This window comes from Neurospora crassa, linkage group I (genome assembly GCF_000182925.2).
Source record: "Neurospora crassa OR74A linkage group I, whole genome shotgun sequence".
Lineage (NCBI taxonomy): Eukaryota > Fungi > Ascomycota > Sordariomycetes > Sordariales > Sordariaceae > Neurospora > Neurospora crassa.
Genome location: NC_026501.1, coordinates 2101730 through 2121202, shown reverse-complemented (window position 1 = coordinate 2121202; position 19473 = coordinate 2101730). Strand labels below are relative to the sequence as shown.

Genomic DNA, 19473 nt, shown 5'->3' with positions numbered 1-19473 from the left:
AGAGGTTTAGTTCTCGGACAAGAATATCTCTCAAACCATTTATTTCCCTTCGCTAACACGTTACAGTAGGTAGGTAGCTATCCTTCATGATGTAGTAGTTGGTGTTCATTGTATCAACGGCGTTTTGAACTCTCGCGGCCAACCCTTCCTTGGTTTTTCAGACTCTCAGTCTGGCGGACAACCTATATATATCATTGATCTCGGATCAAGGCGAGAGAAGCAGAAGACCAGCAACCACTCGAGACAGCACGGCAAGATGGGTTCTAGTTTTTTGTTTTTGGGATCATATTTCTCGCCGCCTAGTTCGTTTCCCACATGACTAATTATTTTTGAAGGAAAATGAAAAAGCATAAAGCATAAAGCAACTGGCTGGCTTGGTATAATGATACAATAAATAGGTCCACACTGCTAAAGACGTCGGTGGCCTTGTGACAGCAATAAGTTTACATGGGAACGAAACATAGCACAGACATGACGACCAGTGGACGCTGTGTTTCTCCACCTCAAAATGTCTCTGTCTTTTGTGTGTGCGTGCATGTCGATCAACCCTCATCGACTTCCCATCATTCATTCGGTTTCTCAACGCCCGCGCACCAAGCCTCCCCGTGTCATCACACATCAAACCATACTCGGTGAAGAGTTCCAATGTTGAGCCATCAAAGGCCTGTCGTGAATGAACGGGTAACGGAAAACCCCTCATCACCATCACTCATTCGTCCCACTACTCGAGCCAACATCCACAAAAACCAAGAGATCTTACTCCACCTTGGTAGGGATCTTGATTTGGGACCGCTTGCGGTCGGGGAAGGGAACACCGTACCTCCAACCAACAGCGTTACGGTCCCTGCCGTCGTGGCCGACATTCTCTGCGTTGAACTCCTGGAAGCGGAACTCGAACCTATCCGTCTTGACACGCGTGATTGCATCCTCGACCGCCTGGCGACGCTTAGCTTCGCGCTCGGCGATCTTGGCCTCGCTCGCCGCCGTCGCGTTGAGGAACTTGCGGTTCGCCTCTTGCAGGGGCACCTCCTTCAGCAAGTCCTTCTGGAACTCGATGAGCTCGGGAACGCGCAGCTTCTTGTCCACGGGCAGGATGTGGTCGCCAAAGGCCTTGGCGGCGTCCTCGCGCGTGAACTCGCGCGATTCCGAAACGGGCACGAACAGCTGCTGAGTTGTGTAGCTGTGCACGTGCACGTCGTTGATAGACTCGTGGGGCTTCTGGTCCGGGCCGCCAAGGACGGTTTGGGGTAGCATCTTCATCACGGCGCGGGCATACGGGCGAGCCAGGGGCTTATACTATTTGAGTGAAAAACACGGACCGGATTAGCCAAACATGTTTTGTGACCAAACGATGAATTTATTGATGTTGAGGTAAGAGGGGTTGCTTCGCTCAGTTGAAAAAAGGCTTTGTAACCATGAGGTATGTCTTCAAGACTAATCGAATTTTCTTGTAGTTCATCATATGAAGCAAGGTCGTCGCCGCCGCCGGCCGGTTGGCCAATCGAGAGGGGACGGAGACCGGACGCGGTGTAATATCGTAGCAGTAAGAGGGAAATGATGATGAGCTTACCTCCTTGATCCAGCGCTTCTCGATCTCCTTCAACCTGATCACCGCCGCGACCCTGCGCACGTCGACGTTGTACTTAGCCGACACGGCCTTGATAGGCAGACCTTTCTCCATGACATCCTGGTAGATGATCTCGCGTGAGCCCTCGGAAAGGACGGGCTGACTCTTGAAGTAAGGGTTGTTCGGAAAGGGCACGGCAAGACCATCTTTGCCTTGGCCGCCAAGGAGGTTTGGTCCCTGCCTGGTGTGCTCCTTGTATGCGCTTCCCTTCTTATCCAACCAAGAGAACATCTTCTGGCGACGGACGGACTGGACGTGCGCCGGCGCGGTCGTGGAGAACGACGAGCATTGCTGCTGATGTGTTGTTGGTTGGGAGGACTGAGGGGAGCTAGATGAGCACGAGGAGGCCCATGTCGGCAACCTGGAAGCTGTACACCTGCTGCTGCTACCGCTGCAGGCGCTGCTCTGGAGGAGGAGAGAGGAGGGAGCGTTGGGTATCCGCGGTGGCATATTGGAGAATGTGTGGGAGGTGAGGAGGGTTGGGTGGGAGGAAACAAGAGGTTTGTTGTCCCCAGTGAGGGAAAGCGGGAAATTTTTCGGCAAAGGTGGATTCAATTGCGCTGGACTCATCCCATTCGGTCGATGGCAAGCTCCGGCAGAGCCTGGCCCACCCCATCCCCTCTCTGAGCTTGACCAGCCAATGGGTCGGCGCAATTCCTGGTTCCATCCGATGCTTTGCGGGTCTTGCGCGATTCACGCTTACTGCTCTCACCCTGAGCTTGCCTAGGGTTAGGGTCACTGCCTCGGATGTCCCTTCGTCAGTTGTCTTGAGAATCAACGTCAGATGCGGCTTCATCAATACTCGTCACGACAACATACTATCATGTAAACGTTGAAGACTGCGCCTCCTTGTAGAAGGACTGGAGGCAATATTAGATCTGGTATCGGCGATTTGCTCACACAGAGTACTTTTGGTTGCAACTCAAGTTTATGTCTTTACTCTCAACTGTTCTCTTCCATTTTCGACCATGTTGTTTCTGCTCCAATCCTGAGCTACGCAGAAAAAACGTCCGCTCACTTAATAGGCAGCTGACATATGTAGCTTTTGAGTCTGTGTACATTACTTCTTCTTTTGTTCATATCGCCAACAAAAAGAACTAGTGGTGTTTGGTGACCAACAGGATGGTCCCGGTGTAGAAGAGGGGAAAAGAAATATTGCAAAAAAAAAGCCAACACTAGGTAACTTCGCGAACCTGATCCGCTGTGACGCCTCGTATGCATGCCTCGTGTACTTCACGCTAACCCCCTAATTTTGAAAACAAAAGTAAACAGGACAGGTAAAGATCAGGAGATGTGGACCACGGTACGGTCCTAAATCTGTGCGATTGCTGAACTGGGACTTCCATCTCCTCACTGGTTCTTTACTTGATCCCTTCTTGCATCTCAACCAAGAACCGATGGTCCGAATGATCTGGCCACCAGTCCCTTGTTCAAAATGACCGATCAAGAACGAGTATTATCGTCATGTTGCATCGTTGTGTACCAGCCATTAATAAAGCCCGGGCGCTCATCATCGTCCATTTTGAGATCGAAGTCGTTTCCCTCCAAAAATTCCATCTTGTAGAACGGAACAATAATACAGAAGAGAAGATAAGAGACCGCCAGGTGCAGGGTATATGATACGACCAACCAAAGCTAAAATGCAGAGTGATGAACGCCAGTCAGAGTCAGCGCCGAACACCTCACTTATCGTCGCTCGAAGTCTGACTCGTCTGGGTGGTATGTGACACCTCTGAAGGCGGCGCCGCTTGTGCTGGGTGATGTGGGCTTGTGACCTCCTTTTGCATAGTCGGTTTCCTCTTGGGTCTGGTGACGGCTTTCTTGGAGGCCATCCCGCTGCTGTCCTTGACCGCAGACGCATTGTCCTTCTTGTCCTCGCCATTGCTCGACCCAAAATCTTTCCATTTCCGCCAACCGTCAAAGTCGATAAGGGCTTGCATGCAGCCCCATTCCATGACTTTGCGTTCCAGCCAAATGTAGGTAATGGGCTGTATCACGCCATCCATCAGCAACTGTTTGACACTCTCTGTGGCAAAATAGATAAATGGCCAACGTGTTCAAGGGAAGACTTACCTTGGTCAAGAAATCATTGCAACCCGCTGCCAGGGCCTCGTGCCTGTCACTCTGCAGCGAACTGGCCGTGAGAGCTACGATGATGACGGGACTCTTGAACAGCTCTATATTTTCAAGTTTGTCTTCCTCGGGCATCACGTCAGGATCGCCGCCAGATTCGCCGCCATTGGTCCCTCCATTGCTGTTGCTGTTGGAAAACACACCAATCGAGTTCATGCGTTCGAGCCTTCGAATCTCCCTAGTCGCTTCCAGGCCACTCATGATGGGCAGCTGAATATCCATCAACACCAAGTGAAAGCCTCCCTTGCGCCATTTGTTGACAGCTTCTCGGCCGTTCATAGCGGTCTGCCACCGGACCTTTAGTCGCTTGACGAAAGCCTCAAGGAGTTTGAGATTAATGATATTGTCTTCCACAATCAAGACATTGATTGGTGGAACGGCACTACTGAGCATTACCGCTGGCAGAGGTGTGTGGTCTGGCGTGGCTTTCTTTTTCTTGGTTCTTGTTGCCATTGCTGTTGGAGGCCGAGGGGAGGCCACTCTTGCTGGGGGAGTAGTGACCGGATGCTGTGTTGGGATAGCCGGGACAGGCTCTTGCGCAGCAGGTGGCGGAGTAGGCAAGGGCGGTGCCGAAGGGACATGAGGGGCATGCGGAGCTGACGCCGGGGGACCGGGAACGGCACCGGTCGTGGATTGTTCTGACGAGGCAATGGAATGAGTCCTTGATCGTTGAACCTTGGAAACGGAGGATTGCTGCATACCATGATTTGCGGAAGACACTGCGATCGTAGCGGCGTGACCTCCGGCTCCAACTACGTTGAGAATCGTGGGCGATGATGTATGTTGCCTACCCAGGCGAGGACGATCCGGCCGTTCGCGGTACTGACGGGGCCGTGTTCCTCCCGGGGAGGGTAGCTGGGGGATGTGTCCTGGTCCCAAATTGGACATGGTATGAGGATGTGACTGCGGGGGGCCATTAACAGGGGCAGTCATGACAGGGCCACCACCGATGCCGGGGGCTAGATGAGCGAGAGCGCCAGGGCCAAAATAATCGGTACCTCCTTCCGACGGTCTATGTGTCTCTTCGTAATACGTCGGCAAGCCGTGAGGAACATGCGGGGGGCCGGTCCTGGGTGATTCCTTTGGTGTGCGACGGGGCGGGATGTCGATGACAAGGGCTTCATCCACTGTCTGGCCTCCGGGGAAATATGCATCCAAGGTCCGGGCCATTGGCTCCTCTGGGCCCAAGACCCGCTCCTGTCTTTGCGACTCCCTGGGGGCTATCCGCAGGATCAAATCGGGGGAGTCAAATTGACGACCTAGGGAGTTGGCGTATTTTCTGAGGATCAAATCCCGCACATCATCGACCAAGTCCTCTTCATTGATCGTGACCAGGGTCGCGGAGCCACCCGGCCGCTTGACCCAGATCTTGCGTATCACCATGGTGGCGCTTATAGGAAGGAGGTGGTCGTTGGTGTTAGCGCCGGTGTCGAGTTCATCGGTCTGGTTCGCGTCGAGGAGCGTTCGAATGAGAGTCGTCTGGCGACTGGGCAAAAGACTCTGACGTCTCGGTGGAACCGAGGGTCGCGTGAGAGCGGTCGACGTGGAGAGCGCGGTGGTGGTAGGACTACCCGGGGTGGCAGTGGGATCTGTAGACGGCGGATTGAGATTAAGATTGGCAGGAGTCGAGGTCGAAAAGGGCAAGGGCGCGATTGATGGAGTTTCTGCACTTGGGCTAAGGGGTACGGTACCAGTCGGCGAAAGAGGCGCGACGGAATTGAACGAGACAATGGACGGCGATGCAGCGGCAGATGTAGCGAGTGGTGCAGGCGTCGGAGGCTGAGAGGACGACGAATTTACAGCCGAATCAATCAGACGAACCCTGCGCACGATATCGGGAGCGGCGGTGGTAGGGGTGGCAGATTGAGCAGCGGCGTCAGCGAGCTGTCGATGATGGGAATTTTCAAAGGGATTTGGATTGGGGTTGGTTGGGGTGGTGGCATCAAGGGTGGCAGCAGCATCAATTGTTGTGGCAAGTGTGGATGTTGTTGGAGGCGGTAGAGGTTCGTCACCGGCAGCGGTATGCGCAAGGTCATCATCCTCGTGGATGCTGGCAAGGCTGGAAACTCTTGCGCTGCTAATTGAGACCCGCCGCAGATCGCTAGCGGGTGTCCAGTCGGAGCCAGCACCAGGGGCAGCGCGATTCGTTACGGAGCTTGCGGGTGGCTGGCCGCTGGCAGATTTAGCGCTGGTTGCATTGGTTGCAGCACCTCCTGCCGCGGCAGGCGCAGCATTGACGCCATGCTGCTGGGCACTTTTCGAGTTGGGGCTTCCCGTGTCGCACTTGCTGGTGTAATTGTCAGTGCCAGCACGAGCGCTGCTGCTGTTGCCAACGTGCCCAGACCCAGCACCAGCACCGGCAGGATCCGCAACCGCAGGGGGAACGAGTTGGAGATCCGCATTTTCGTCTTTGTCGCCGCTGCCGCCTGTGCTAAGACAGTCACCATTAATGTCGTCGGTGTTCGACCCGTACTGTTTCAGTCTGCCGTCCTCTCCCGGCTGGCCGGTTATAGCACCTGGGGTCTCGCTTGTTTGCCGGGCGTCGTCAACGCTCCGAATGCTTTGCGCAGCGTGTTTCGGAAAGGTGGCTTGTCGCGATCCTGTCCTTGCGCTGTGGCTCGCCCCGATCAAGAGAGCAAGAAACCCCGATGCCTTTTCCTTGTGTTCTCCGGGTGCAGCATTTGCGGCTCCAGCTCCCGCTCCCGTTCCCGCACCGCCAGCTGCTTCTTCTCCGCCTCCTACCCGCTTTTGCTCCCGGCCTCCTCTTCCGCCTGCGTCGGTGATGGCATCAGCGGATACTGACGACGTTGGTCGCACGCTCTCCAAGTCAAGGTTTTTGTCGCTCCTGGCGTCGTCGTTAGGGCTGTGGATGCTGCCATGGTTGCCGGTGCCGCTGTAGCTCTTGCTGGACGTGAGCAAGGATATGCCGGAATTCCTCCTGGAAAGCCTGGCTCGTAGCTTGGATTTGAGATCGACCATTCCGCCGTGCAGACGCGTGTGTGAAAGCGCAAGGACCCAACGCACAGCTGCAGTCCGTCGAGGCCGCCGAGCTGCAGCAACGCAGTGGGTTTGTGGTGAGGCCGTGGTTTTGAGGAGGGCTGTTCCAACTGGACAGCACAGCACAGCTCCGCACGCAAAAGTCGGTAAGACTGGAGCGAGGGAACGACAGAGAGAAAGGGGGAGGAGAGAGGCGAAAACGGGAGGAATGAACAGACGGCTGTGTATAATATGCTTCTGTCTAAACCTGGCGGATGAGGTGCCCTTGTGCCCAACTTCCGTCGTCTGATTCAACAAGCTGCTAAGCAAGACTAAGCTGCAAGGTGTGAAGCATGTGCGGAGAGGATGCGAGTATGTAGCTAGAGGTAGGCGCGGCTGTAGGGACGTAGTAGTTACCAGCCAAGTAGCTACGGGGCGCGAATAGATAGGATAGAAACTTGGAATTCAATTCTATACGGATCGCTCGCAAGCTCGCAAGGTCGCAATCGGCATCCCTAGGGGAGGGGGGGGGGGGTTGCTGTTGGTTCCCGACGTCCCGCTCCCTCTTGTGCAAATCGATAAGGAGTGGAAATGCTTGGCAACAGTTCGATCGTCGTGGAATCCCCAGATCCAGAACAGTCTGCAACTGCTGTCCAGCCCGTCTGGGCTGCGTGCATTTTTTTTCACGGCGGGGGGTTTCTAAATCAATGGCACTAATAGTCGGGACCCATGCTGCCCGGCCAGGATTGACATGTTTGCAATCCGCACAGGGTGGAAGTTGCGGTTCGTTAGGTAGCTTACGACTTGCAACAGACAAGGTCAGTGAAATTGGTGTGTGTTCCGTTGTTAGTACGACTGGTGAGCAGTGTGTAAGCCGTTTCCATAGGCCGGTAGTGGCTGGTAGCATATCTCATCATATCTTGTCCTCAGTCAGTTGTCTGACGCGCCAACGAAATGCCATGAAATGACGGCGGAAATGGAGGATGCATTGGGAAATGCACGTACTAGCGCGGTCCGGGCTAGCTACAGGCAAGATGTGCATCCCCGCAGCATATGGCAGCATCCCAATTGCCATGCCATCCGTTGCCCGCCGTCCGCCTTTCATTCGCTGGAAGCCTGAAACCCATGGTCGTGATCTGGCAAAAAACCTGAACAGCAGCGGATGATCGGAGTGGAGCATGAAATATAGTACTAGTAACTCCGCCTATGATCATGTCCCGAACGACCCCCTCAGCTACTCAGATAGGTAGTCACGGCAGACTCGACCTGGGGTACTACAAAGCCCCAGCCTTGCCGTCACGACGTCGTTGTCTGTCATACCGCTGATAGGTAATGAGAATGCGAAGAATGTACCGCGCGTTGATTTCCGTGGCTATTGGCTTTCTTTCGCCCATTCTTCGATGGTCCTCCTCAGAGATGCGGCCAGCCGGAGGTCTCCTGTCGGGTTGTTTGTTGCCCGATTTCACCACAAATGACTGATGGCTCAAATGTCTCATTTCCCCCCCACCGGGCCTCTCATGTGCGTCCGGCCTAGGGCCAAGACGGCCTCAACCGGTGACGACACTTTGGCACGGAGCGGCCGGGGACTAGCGTTGCAGATTTCGATAGACTGCCTGTATAGTGTAGTGAGCAAAATTAGCCTCGGGCCCTTGGGTCACACCGCAGGTTTGGGCAGACAGGTAATTGATAGTACGGATACCGACGAGATCCCAGCCCAGGGATTTGCTTTTTGTGATGTTCGTTCTTTCAGAAAAACAGCGTCTCGTTTGCTGTGTTTTTTTTTTTTTTTTTTTTTTTTTTTTCCTTCGAAAAAAGCCGGTAGTCCTGAGACGGTGATCAGCATGAAAGAGAAAAAGGGGCAACAAGAAACTTGCATGTCCGGCATGGAGATCTGTGAGCAACGACCCGTACCCGCTCGCTCGCCCGATTCAGCCCTGTTTGCAGTGTGCAAGGAACCAGACGACAACGTCCCGCTACATGGGATGGATGGTTTGTACAACACAGAAAACGGTGCCAAAACTGGACCACAGCAGCATGCTGAGCTGAAATGTATTCTGTTCCATTATTTTTTTCTGAATGCCTTCACAGAGCGATATGCGGTTTGGTTAATCTGCACCGTTCAATGACATTACATACCTACTTTAGGAAGGTGTACTCATTGCTGCCTGGGACACCCAACGTTGGGTCTGCAAATTCTGCCGCGCTTCACCATCCCACAATTGCTCCCACTTGCCCCACAGCGTCCTCGCAGGCAACACCAAAATCCAATTCTGTTTGTTGATGTGGGTTCCCTTCTTCTCTGGCTGCGTACATTTTAACCGTCCTTCTCATGCGCTGTTCGTTCAAGTCGTCTTTCACTCACCCGCGGCCTCACTTTTGTCAATTTAGGCGTCTTTTGAAATCTTCACGGCTATAAGAACCGGGATCGCGGTCGTCGATCATCAAGATGGTTTTCAAACCGCCTCCAGCTCAGGCGCAACCCTCCAGGTTGACATCTCCGCCAGGCACAGGCTCCATTCCTTACGCCCCCTCTGCTCATCAGGAAGTTTCGTTTAGTGGCCAACCTGTGAACTCGTTCGTATCTTTCCAGCACATTTCCGTTTCACCACCTTACCAGAAGTACTCTGCAGACGAACTCAGACTGGCAGATTATCAAGCAAATAGAAGATACACTGGGTCTCTGAGTGGTACGAAAGTTTTCAATCCATCTACTTTGGGATCAAGCACAATTGGGGCCGTCAACGGTACGGCAGCTGTCTCAACGCCGAAGGAGACCACTGGAAGCCTATTCGGAACCAGCAGCACTGGTGGTGGAAGTTTATTTGGAGCCAGAGCTCCCGCCAGTCTCTTCGGCAACAACAGTGGCGTCAACCCTAACGCAACTAGGAGTGTCCAGATAAGCGATAGACCTAGCATCACCTTTGAGAGCAATAGCACTGGTGGTGGAAGTTTGTTTGGAGCTCCCGTCAGTCTCTTCGGCAACAACAGTGGCGTCAACCCTAACGCAACTAGGAGTGTCCAGATAAGCGATAGACCTAGCATCACCTTTGAGAGCAATAGCACTGGTGGTGGAAGTTTGTTTGGAGCTCCCGTCAGTCTCTTCGGCAACAACAGTGGCGTCAACTCTAAAGCAACTAGGAGTGTGCAGATAAGCGATACACCTAGCCTCACCTCTGGGGGTAATAGCACTGGTGGTGGAATTTTGTTTGGGACTCCAGATCCCATCAGTCTCTTCGGCAACAACAGTGTCGTTCACAGTGGTGCAACTAGCATCTTCAAAGCTAACAACACTACTGGTGGCGCCTTTGGAGGTAATACTGCTCAGGTCAGGTTGTCTTCGCAGCCCTCCACGCCTACGCCTTCTGCAAATACTTCTACTTCTACCACAAATCAGTCTTCATTTGGCATATTCAGTCTGCCCATGGCGACTACATCTACCCAACAGAGCGCTTCTCATACGTTGTTGAGCCCCGGTACCGCCTCGACCAAGCAACAACCTACTTCCCATCCTGTCTCAGCCATGCTCTCTAGCACCATGACACCTAACAGAGACCGCCGTTCAACATCGGCGACCGGATCGGAATCCAAGAGTGCTAGTACGGACCAGGAAAGTAGTAGTAAGGAGGAAAGCGATGCCACCAGCGATTACGAATCGACAAGTGAGTACGGAAACCTTATCCCAAAGGCACATTTGCGTCTCCTTGAGCATCGCTTGGACTTGGATGAACTCAATGAGATTTCGACCACCCCGCTTTTCACAGAGCCAGTCCGCAAGTACGCCAACGCAATCGCCAAATCTGCCGGTGGTCAGAAACCGTTTACTCAACACGGCTTGCTTGGTGGAGATATTGGCTCCCTTGAATCGGAAGAGCCAGCCAACCGGGATCCGCGCGTGTTCTGGAATATCGCAGCGCCTTCCAGCTTCTTCATTTGTGGCAGTCAAGGCTCCGGCAAGAGCCACACGCTCTCCTGTCTGCTAGAGAATGCGATGACGCCATGCGAGGCAAACGTTCTTCCGCATCCACTGACTGGAATTGTGTTTCATTATGACACTTTCATATCCGACACCGGTGGATCCCCCTGCGAAGTGGCCTGGTTGTCTTCTAATCCAAAGATCCAGGTGCGCGTGCTATGCCCACCGACAAATATCCGGACAATGCGCAAGCTATATGGCAGATTCCCCAACATCATGATCGAGGAGCTTCGCCTCAACCAGTCGGATCTGGACACCAGGCGTATGCTTGACCTGATGGCAGTCAGCTCCGGTACCTCCATGCCGCTGTACCTCCATGTGCTCAACCGTGTGCTACGTGACTTGCGCATTGAGCAGCAAGAAAGGGACGGCGCCTTCGACTATACCGCCTTTAAGCACAACATGTTTCGTCAAGAGCTTACGGATCAACAGCTCGCTCCGCTAAAACAGCGGCTTGACACTCTGGAAAGCTTTATGGTTGAGCAACATGCCAAGGCATATGAACATGGCCGTGAACCAAAATCCAACAGATCGACCAAGGCAAGCAGAGGCAACGACTGGACCCCTCGTCCTGGTATGCTTACTATTGTCGATCTTTCCTGTCCCTGCGTAACCGCAGAGATGGCCTGTTCATTGTTCAACATTTGCTTGTCTCTCTTTCTGGAACAGGACTGCAACAGCATCGGGCGTGTTATTGCGCTTGATGAGGCTCACAAATACATGAGCTCGGACACTGGTTCGGCTGAGTGTCGTACCTTAACAGACCGTCTGCTTGAGACCATCCGCCTCCAGCGTCATCTTGGAGCTCGAGTCATCATCTCTACCCAGGAGCCCACCATCTCACCAAAACTCCTCGATCTATGCAGCGTCACAATCGTGCATCGGTTTACCAGTCCCGACTGGTTGAGGGCCCTGTCTAAACACTTGGCGGGTGTGAGCAAGGGCGGGAAGATGTTGGAAAAGGCTTTGGCGATGAACCAGAACATGGCTGATGATGCGTGTATCGAGAATACTGGCGTTAACTCGTTGGCTCTGGACTATAGCGATCCTGCCATGGAGCTTTTCTCCAGAATTGTAGCTTTGCGAGTTGGTGAAGCATTAGTATTTGCACCGAGTGCAATTATAGGAGTGCAGAAGGCTATTCCTCGACCTCCGTCTACATCGACACCTGCACCCAAGCCTGTTGCTGGATCTGGCCCTATTCCTCATGCACAAAACCAACCCAACAACGCCGTCGAGCGGCCTACCGCTGAAATGACAGATAATGACGCTTCGCAAGTCCAGCCCGGGTCAGTGAAATTAGGCCAGCAATCTGCTAGCGACAAGCAACACCAGAAGACCGTAACCTCTGCCATCGCCACCTTGAGTGGAACCGAGAAACTCGCCTCTCCCACTTCGGCGGTGTCACCTGCGACGGTTAAGCGGCTGGCCCACGGCGTGCTCAAAGTGCGTATCCGCAATAGGACTACCGCCGACGGAGGCCGGAGCATTATGGCTGCCTAGACTTTGGAGGTTTGTTCGATGTCGCTGTCAGTTTGTGTCGAGCATTGCCAGTGTTCGTTTTATTTTCCTTGAGCTGGTTAGTCCGTTCTCCTTTTGTCTTTTTTTTTTCTTATTTCTCTTCTTTCAACTGTTTTGTTTTGTTCATTTTTCGGCTGCGCTTGAATCGATTGCAGGCTCCATACGATGTTGAATGCATCCGTGGTGCTGGTAAAATTTCTCCTGAGAAATTCATAGCTGTCTAGGGGTTGACTTTTTCTATTCATGGGAAATATCAGCCCAAAAGTGGGCTTAAAACATGTCTTGGAATAGTAGATCGATAGATTGAACCTCCTTTGACAAAAAGCAGTTTGGGATGGGTAAACTGGCCAAGCAGCCAGGCGAACCTCCTGGACATGGAATAGCGTCCTACGAGCAGTAAGTTGGCCTCAGTTGTCAACTGACCTTCGAGCGCATGAAATAAGCTTTGTATGAGTAAGTGGCCCTCGTGGTTAGCTGAACACACAAGCGTTGAATCGGGTTCACGGAGGCTGGTTATCCACTCCCGAATCACAGATGGCCCTCTGGTATCAAGGCAATGACACTTTAGGAAGGACCGTTTTCACCCTCGGCATGCCTTCAATGGACCTTGTCGACGTTTTCATGTTTTATGATGATGAGTTTACGGCTAGCATATCCGCGTTTGTGGGCATTCTATGTTCCGCACTTATGCATGATGATACCCCGCAGCGTTGTTCGATCACAGCGTTGTTTGGACTTGATGGTGGAATTCGAGATGTCGGATGGAACGAGAATAAGATGGCTAAGCCTTGACTTGGTGGAATGAATTTCGTTTCTGGTGGTGTGTGTAGTGCTCAAAGGAAGACAGTGGAATGGGAGGCGAAGGACCAATAAGATGGATGGATTTCTGTTCGACAAGCGTATGATCCTGCGAATGTTTTCTCGGGGTGTGGTGGAACGGAGATTGCGTGCGCAGGGGCTTACTGAGCGAGAGAGATGGAGGAGCCGTGACCGCGAGCGAGCTAAACATAAAAGGGTTAAGAATTGCAGTGACCGGGAAGTTTTTAAGACGGCGAAGGCCATGCACATTGTGCCATGGAAATGGTTTCATCATGTCTGGATCTGTAAATGATGTTAGGGATGTGAATGCGAGTGAGAGCCGGCATCATGTGGTTAATGAGTGATAGAGATTTCAACCCACTGCACAGTAGTCATCCAAATCAAACATCATGATGCCGCCGCAAATAATTATTCAATGACCACCACGGTATAAGAGGAATTATTCTTTGCAAAACGAGACACAATCGCTATTTTCCATCTAATGACTTCGTGTAGTGTACGCCCTCTTTGGTGATAAACAGGACCCGACTCCACCACCGTTCGGCCCCACAGCGACGGGCCCCTCCCGGGCGACGTCACTGAAAAGGCAAGTTACAAGCGTACCATAATAGCTCTTCACATCTAAAATAACCCATCCTCAAGTTGCGGAAAATTCAATTGGCCAACATAATATAATCTCCATCAACTACGCAATAAATTTTCACTCTCAGCAAACCTTCACTGTTGACTTATGTCACCTAGCTTCGACTCCCCGTCGCCGGCCGGCTCGATAGGACGTCCAGACACCACCGATAATGATTCTCTCTTCGCACAACCCCGCCCACGGCCGGCCAGGTCTTCGGCGCAAACTCAGGAGATACGAACGCGAAACCGGCGGAGGGAGTACCTAGAACGGCATCCAGGCTACTTCAAGTCTACGGAACATGAACTCGCTGGTACGAATTTTTTTCGGCGTTTTCTCCCGGCTTGGGAAACGGCCACGGAAAAAAAAGGCGATTCCCATATGCCGCTGACTCAGAGGCTGCATCTCTGATGTCCTTCTGATGGTCAATTCTGAGCCATTTCAAGCTCTAGGATACAATCTCATAGCATCACTGATGACTGACTGACACTGTTACCGTACTTAGATCCAATTCTATACGACTCTCTCATTCGGCGGTTCCAAACGCCTGCCGAGCGAGAAGCAGAGGGTAAGGAGAAGGGATATGCTCGCGTATTGGAAGGCTCTTTGCTACGGGGGGAGGAGAAGCTCGCAAGGCTGGCGGTGGCGACAGCAACGGGTGGTAATTCTGGCACTGAAGGCGGTGAGGAATCACTGGCGCCTACGGTAATCGAGGGGCAAATGGACCGGCAAAGCCAGACGACGAGAACCGTCAGACAGCCTCCAAGTCAGACAATACCGACATTAGACGAACCAACATCAGCCTCTATGAACACCACCTCCGCAATGTTCGCCACTTTCACCACACCAGTCCAGCAACCGCTTCCTCGCTTCGGGGTTTTGAGCGAGCCTTCTTCTTCGTCATCTACCACCAACGCCAACACCAACCAAACCACACAGTCTCCTCCTCTTCCAGCGGCAACGACGACGGTAACTACTACGGGCCTATCAAGCACACTTCCAGTCTTAACAGGCACCGACACCCCCGCCCAGAGCCGTGAAGAAGGCCTAGACCAATGGACCGCCTTCCTTCGCGAGCGGTTCGTCCGCGGTGAAGATGAGGATTTTGATTACAGGATCGTAGACTGCGATGACGAGCTTGATACCCTGGAGAGAAGAGAGGAAGAAGAGGCGTGGTTTGATGAGGAGGAACCTGATTGGGCTAGCGACGGTAGTGATGGGGAGGAGAAGGCTGAGAAAGTGCTGGAGGGAGAGACAGGGGTGCAGGATTTTTGAGAGGCTTGTGGAGTTGGAGGTGTGACGGGGGGGTTGCTGAGGAAATTGGGGCGAGGATAGTGTGGTGATGGGCGGGCTGGCTGACTGATGGTGAAGATTTTGAGGGAAGGGCGGTTGTGGATGGGGGTATGTGTCCAGTTTTGGGCACCCTCAGGCTCGAATCTGATGGTTGGTATTGGAGTTTGGTTCCTCTTGGGATACAGGATGATATATTCTTTTGCGAGACATCTGGCTGGGTTGGGTCTTCGCGACAGCTTATCATTTCACGGATCGACGATTAAGCGGCGGGCCTTCAATTTCTCTCGTGTGTCAATGTGGAGAGCTAATCATGGGATGTGATTCACGGATCTATGGGACGTTATTGGGGAAATGGGGGCTTCCATGGGCTGGCTGGCTGGCGGTGAGGGCGTCGGGGCAATGATGGATGTGATTATACCCAGTCTTGAGTATCCCCGAGGCCCAAGTATTGGTGGTTGACTGGAGTCTGGATCCTCTGGATGAACAGGACGTGCTTCCCGTCTTTTTTTTTCTTCTTTTTTTTTTTTACGCACATCTCCATTGGCTTTCAGACGTCCTAAGCGATGGAGCTTGGGAACTTTTGTAATGTCCCGTCGTGGAATGGGGGAAGAAGATGGGCGTCACCAACATTCCATTGGGTTGCTACTGGCCTATCGCTGATGTTGCCACGGTTCACAGACTTTTCACCATCGATGAAAGATGTCAATCCTAGTCATTTATGTGAAAATGATATGTGTTGACTCCGGCTGAAACAAGCCGTTGGGGACCGGGGAATGGCAGTTAAGCTCGAAGCAGGCTCAAGGCGCAAAGCCTGATCGTCAGACCACTCAATCACGTTCACCGTCCTCACTCAAGATTACTGCATGGGACATTCAGCTCGATTGATGATGTTTGAATCCATGACTGGCAGAAGAGATGTCTTCTCATTTTGCTGACATATGTCGTCCCGGGCGAACCGAAATGCCGAATCTGATCTTGACCAAATGGATGGTTACTCGAAACAGTTGTGTTTCAGTTCCCCTTTTTCTTATCCAATAGCCTTAGAGTTTAGCAGCACAGCTGTTCGCCGACCTAGCTGTACAGACGGCCAGCTAGCTTGGGCGACGATTTTTTTTTAGCCTATTCAAGGAAAAGCTTAGGAGGGAAGTGTCTTGAAAGCCTTATCAACTGCCCTGGCTAGCTCTTGCATTAGGTTTGCAGCTCTAGTGCCCTACGCCATGGATGACCACACTTGTCGAAAGACAGGACCGCGCTTTCCTTGCTCATGTCCAATGTTTTGTCATAAGCGTAAGAAACAGAGCGGCTGGCGGCGGTCACTCAGAATAATCTTGTGATTACCAACAGGTTTGCGTGGCGGCTTGAGTGTGGGAAAGGACGGCGGGAAACGTCCGGTTCGGTTACTGCGCTATTCGTGATACAGTTTCGCCGATACTATCTCATGGCTTATGTTGGCGAGCTGACAAGCAGTGTCAGAATTGAAATGGAGAAGGCGGATCAGCTCTCAGCGGACAACAGCCATCAGCTGAGTTGGAGTCGTTCGTATCTTGCATACCTAGCAATCTTGTCATAAATTTCAAATGAGGTCAGGGTCCAGTTGTCGTGGTACTTCCCTCAATGTTGTCAAATGCCCCTAGCTACCTCTACGCCAGGAAAGCCACATCGGTGTTCTTCGGTTTCGGTTGAAATTACTGGATGATTTCGTCAACATTCTTACCCTTCTCTCCTTATTGGAGGACGTCTCGTGTTCCTTGCGCGTCTAACTAACAGAAGCATTAGTGAGGGAACATTGCATTGAGGCTGAGCAAATTCGCTAACCACACTCCCACACCATCGCCACATATGAATGGCACACTTCGGGGAGCTACGTTTCTCCAAGCATACATATGGCGTGATAGTGGACCAATGAATATTGCCCTTTGGGCTGGGAAGCCTCGTCATCCTCCGCTGAAGTTCAGACATTGCGTTGAGTAATTGTTGAGAAGAAGAATGGAAAAGAATGTGATTACTGGGCGATGAGAGGTCAAGGGAGGAAGATATCTATCTGCAAACGAAAAATGACAACCTTAGAACTGGACATGTCAAGGTAGTGATCAACAGACATGTGACATATCAAAGAAGAAATGGGATACATGACGAGATGTGTGAATAAAGCAGCAAAACGCATGATTAAGAAAAGACAGGCAACCAAAACAAGGACACGGAAAACAGAAAGAGGAGAACTGCCGTGCTAGCTATCTGCCCCCCTCTGAAGTTGTGAACACATGTCCGAAGCAATCCAACTAAAACTCCATGTCGTGGTGAAGGAAAAACCCAACCGTAAGTTGCAAAGACAAAGAGACGAGTGGGAGTTGTAATAGAAACAGCGACCATAAAGTCTTGTAGAAATTAAATCAGCCAAGGACACCAGAAATTCACTAACGGACCGATTTCGACATCAAGTCCCATTAGCCTGCACTTGCTTCACCGGCTCCTTGAAGCATGCTTCATAGTAGTACTCATCCAGCTTCCCGTGAAAATCCGGATGCACCCTCCCAATCTTCATAACCTTCAAATCATCCTCCACCGTAAACACCCTACTACAATCCAGCCTCGCCAACGGGCTGATATTCTGTTTCCCTTCCTCCAAAATAACCGCGAGTGGCCCAAACACGATGCCCTCCTCCTTGTCCGGCTCCGCTGGCGGCACACTAGTAGAGTACAGCACGGCCAGGTGCTCGCCTCTGGCTCGGTTCTTGGCCATGGATTTTACCCCTCCGTTAACGATGGCAAAGCACAGCGAGTGGTGCAGCTGCTTGCGAAGTACCACGAACCACCGGAAATGCTCGTAGGGCTTTTCCTTGTTGTAATTGGGGCAACTCTCGGGGCAGGCGAGCGCGGCGGGTCGGGCGCAAAGGGAGGCGGAGTAATCGCCAAAGGGCTCGAACCAGACAGTCTTGAAGATACGGCCCTTGGTAAAGAATCTTCGGGGTTTGTCGATTTTGAGGTACTCTGGTGATGATGAAGATGCGTCAGCTTACTTGAATAATGTATGTATGAGGTGGAGTTAGAAGATAAAAAAGGGGGTAAGACGACTTACGTGGTATCGGGACAGTGAGCGCTGCTGCCTGGTCGTTTGTGGTGACGCCTGTTAAGGACATGGGGGGATCGATCTTAGTGTCTTTCTTTTGATACTGTGAGTATCGAAGCACTATCCCGTCAACAGGGACGTTCTCGCCGTGTATGCCCAATTCACATTGTTCACAATTGATCGGGTCTTTTCGATGAACATAGTCCTTGATGCTAGAGTCTCTCTCCCACCTTATGCGGACATAGTCCGTGGTGGGCTTCTTGTGTTTGACTGCTTTGGGCTGAACGGTTGATTGTGTTATACAACATGATGATGGCTCCTTGGGAACATTATCATCACCAGGCGCACTCGTGCCTGGGGTTGTCAACACCGCTGATAGTAATGTCTTTTCAGACGAAGTTCTGTCCGTGACATCTGCTACATCTCTTGTTGGTTCTTCTATCATCTCGTTAGCTGTAAACCCTCATATGCAACATAAAATTCATGGGAATGAGGACCTTTGGGCAACGTATGTTCGGACATCGTCATGGGGATGTTTGTTGCAGTCCTTGCAACAGACATATCGGAGCCTCTGAAACTTGATGATGTACGAGTCCTGGCTGTGGAACCTAGCTCTGACCCGTCGAAACCTGATGGTAAGCTGGTCCTAGCTGGAATATTCATCTCTTCTGAGCCTTCGAGACTTGGTTGATCTATAGGTCTTTTACTTTGCATATAAATACCTGGATGAGGCGAGCTGTTAGAGTCCATCTTAACAGAGTGTTCGATTAGAAGCATAGGCGTGGATAGAGAATGATGACAAGGATGGTTTCTAAACCAGTAATAGATGTTTCTAGACATTCCAAAATCTGGGAACGAGACGATTTTCGGCATTCAAGCGATATGTGTCAAAGATCGGCCTCATCCTCGCGCTTGGAATGAAAGCGATGGAATGAACGAACCAAGTACAATCTGTCCCGAAAGCAACTATCTTAGTTGATGTGTCCTGTTGAGGAACTCAATAAAACCCCCATGATGGAGTAGCTTGGCGCCTGAAGATGATATGGATGAAGATAGATATCTTCCGTTTTTCAATGTCTCAGGAAATTTGGGAGCTAAGATGACTCAAGAACAATCAGAGAAAAGAGGGATGACTTTCAATGTGTTCCATGATTTTTCATGTTTTTTTTTATCGTGAAGGAGGCGCAGGTTCTGTACGAGGTACAGTACCTGGTAGGAATTATCGCATGTATTTACGAGGTGCCTGCAGAGAACGGGCTGATAATGTGGCTTGGCAATACGAGATGATAGTGTAGAATTGACAGACATCTAGCTGAAATTTTCAGCGAAACTGTTCACAGCTCGCATCATTCCAAGACTTTCAGCTTCCAGTACCTACGCTATGAATGTCGCAGACGCTGAGATTGAATCTGTTGATCAGTACTAACTTCCACATAACTGCC

General features: G+C 51.8%; 5 protein-coding genes across 7 annotated transcripts; 2 read left to right on the top strand and 3 right to left on the bottom strand.

Moving 5' to 3' along the window:
* Positions 1-238: 238 nt before the first annotated feature.
* On the bottom strand, positions 239-2166 carry NCU01894 (hypothetical protein). Its single transcript, XM_960432.3, has 2 exons — positions 1571-2166; positions 239-1296 (listed from the first exon to the last, which is right to left on the bottom strand). The coding sequence occupies exons 1-2, from the start codon at positions 2075-2077 to the stop codon at positions 757-759; spliced, it is 1047 nt and encodes a 348-aa protein (XP_965525.1). The 5' UTR covers positions 2078-2166; the 3' UTR covers positions 239-756.
* Positions 2167-2543: 377 nt separating this feature from the next.
* Positions 2544-7241, bottom strand: rrg-1 (response regulator-1). 2 transcript variants are annotated; one of them, XM_011394589.1, is made up of 3 exons: positions 4462-7241; positions 3701-4398; positions 2544-3615 (listed from the first exon to the last, which is right to left on the bottom strand). In XM_011394589.1, the coding sequence occupies exons 1-3, from the start codon at positions 6737-6739 to the stop codon at positions 3310-3312; spliced, it is 3282 nt and encodes a 1093-aa protein (XP_011392891.1). In that variant the 5' UTR covers positions 6740-7241; the 3' UTR covers positions 2544-3309. The 2 variants fall into 2 exon arrangements, with proteins under 2 accessions (XP_011392891.1, XP_011392892.1); XM_011394590.1 differs by having other exon boundaries at positions 3701-7241.
* A 1300-nt stretch (positions 7242-8541) lies between these two features.
* NCU01896 (hypothetical protein) lies at positions 8542-12259 on the top strand. Its single transcript, XM_960434.2, has one exon. The coding sequence runs from the start codon at positions 9183-9185 to the stop codon at positions 12210-12212; it is 3030 nt and encodes a 1009-aa protein (XP_965527.2). The 5' UTR covers positions 8542-9182; the 3' UTR covers positions 12213-12259.
* Positions 12260-13700: 1441 nt separating this feature from the next.
* NCU01897 (hypothetical protein) lies at positions 13701-15749 on the top strand. The gene is made up of 2 exons (XM_960435.2): positions 13701-13984; positions 14177-15749. The coding sequence occupies exons 1-2, from the start codon at positions 13780-13782 to the stop codon at positions 14944-14946; spliced, it is 975 nt and encodes a 324-aa protein (XP_965528.2). The 5' UTR covers positions 13701-13779; the 3' UTR covers positions 14947-15749.
* A 1059-nt stretch (positions 15750-16808) lies between these two features.
* Positions 16809-19203, bottom strand: NCU01898. 2 transcript variants are annotated; one of them, XM_011394591.1, is made up of 4 exons: positions 18973-19130; positions 18529-18753; positions 18041-18469; positions 16941-17952 (listed from the first exon to the last, which is right to left on the bottom strand). In XM_011394591.1, exons 2-4 carry the CDS (start codon positions 18743-18745, stop codon positions 17399-17401), a joined length of 1200 nt encoding a protein of 399 aa, XP_011392893.1. In that variant the 5' UTR covers positions 18746-18753; positions 18973-19130; the 3' UTR covers positions 16941-17398. The 2 variants fall into 2 exon arrangements, with proteins under 2 accessions (XP_011392894.1, XP_011392893.1); XM_011394592.1 differs by having other exon boundaries at positions 16809-17952; positions 18529-19203.
* Positions 19204-19473: the final 270 nt, after the last annotated feature.

What these genes read in the sequence shown, in the direction of transcription:
- NCU01894 (XM_960432.3), bottom strand. Translation starts at nt 2,077, where the DNA reads ATGCCACCGCGGATACCCAACGCTCCCTCCTCTCTCCTCCTCCAGAGC. An exon ending in AGAAGCGCTGGATCAAGGAG is followed by an intron (nt 1,297 to 1,570) that starts GTAAGCTCATCA and finishes TCACTCAAATAG; the next exon opens with TATAAGCCCCTGGCTCGCCC.
- rrg-1 (XM_011394590.1), bottom strand. Translation starts at nt 6,739, where the DNA reads ATGGTCGATCTCAAATCCAAGCTACGAGCCAGGCTTTCCAGGAGGAAT. An exon ending in GCAATGATTTCTTGACCAAG is followed by an intron (nt 3,616 to 3,700) that starts GTAAGTCTTCCC and finishes GGCGTGATACAG; the next exon opens with CCCATTACCTACATTTGGCT.
- NCU01896 (XM_960434.2), top strand. Translation starts at nt 9,183, where the DNA reads ATGGTTTTCAAACCGCCTCCAGCTCAGGCGCAACCCTCCAGGTTGACA.
- NCU01897 (XM_960435.2), top strand. Translation starts at nt 13,780, where the DNA reads ATGTCACCTAGCTTCGACTCCCCGTCGCCGGCCGGCTCGATAGGACGT. An exon ending in TACGGAACATGAACTCGCTG is followed by an intron (nt 13,985 to 14,176) that starts GTACGAATTTTT and finishes TACCGTACTTAG; the next exon opens with ATCCAATTCTATACGACTCT.
- NCU01898 (XM_011394592.1), bottom strand. Translation starts at nt 18,904, where the DNA reads ATGCCGAAAATCGTCTCGTTCCCAGATTTTGGAATGTCTAGAAACATC. An exon ending in CGAACATACGTTGCCCAAAG is followed by an intron (nt 18,470 to 18,528) that starts GTCCTCATTCCC and finishes ACGAGATGATAG; the next exon opens with AAGAACCAACAAGAGATGTA. An exon ending in GCTCACTGTCCCGATACCAC is followed by an intron (nt 17,953 to 18,040) that starts GTAAGTCGTCTT and finishes CATCATCACCAG; the next exon opens with AGTACCTCAAAATCGACAAA.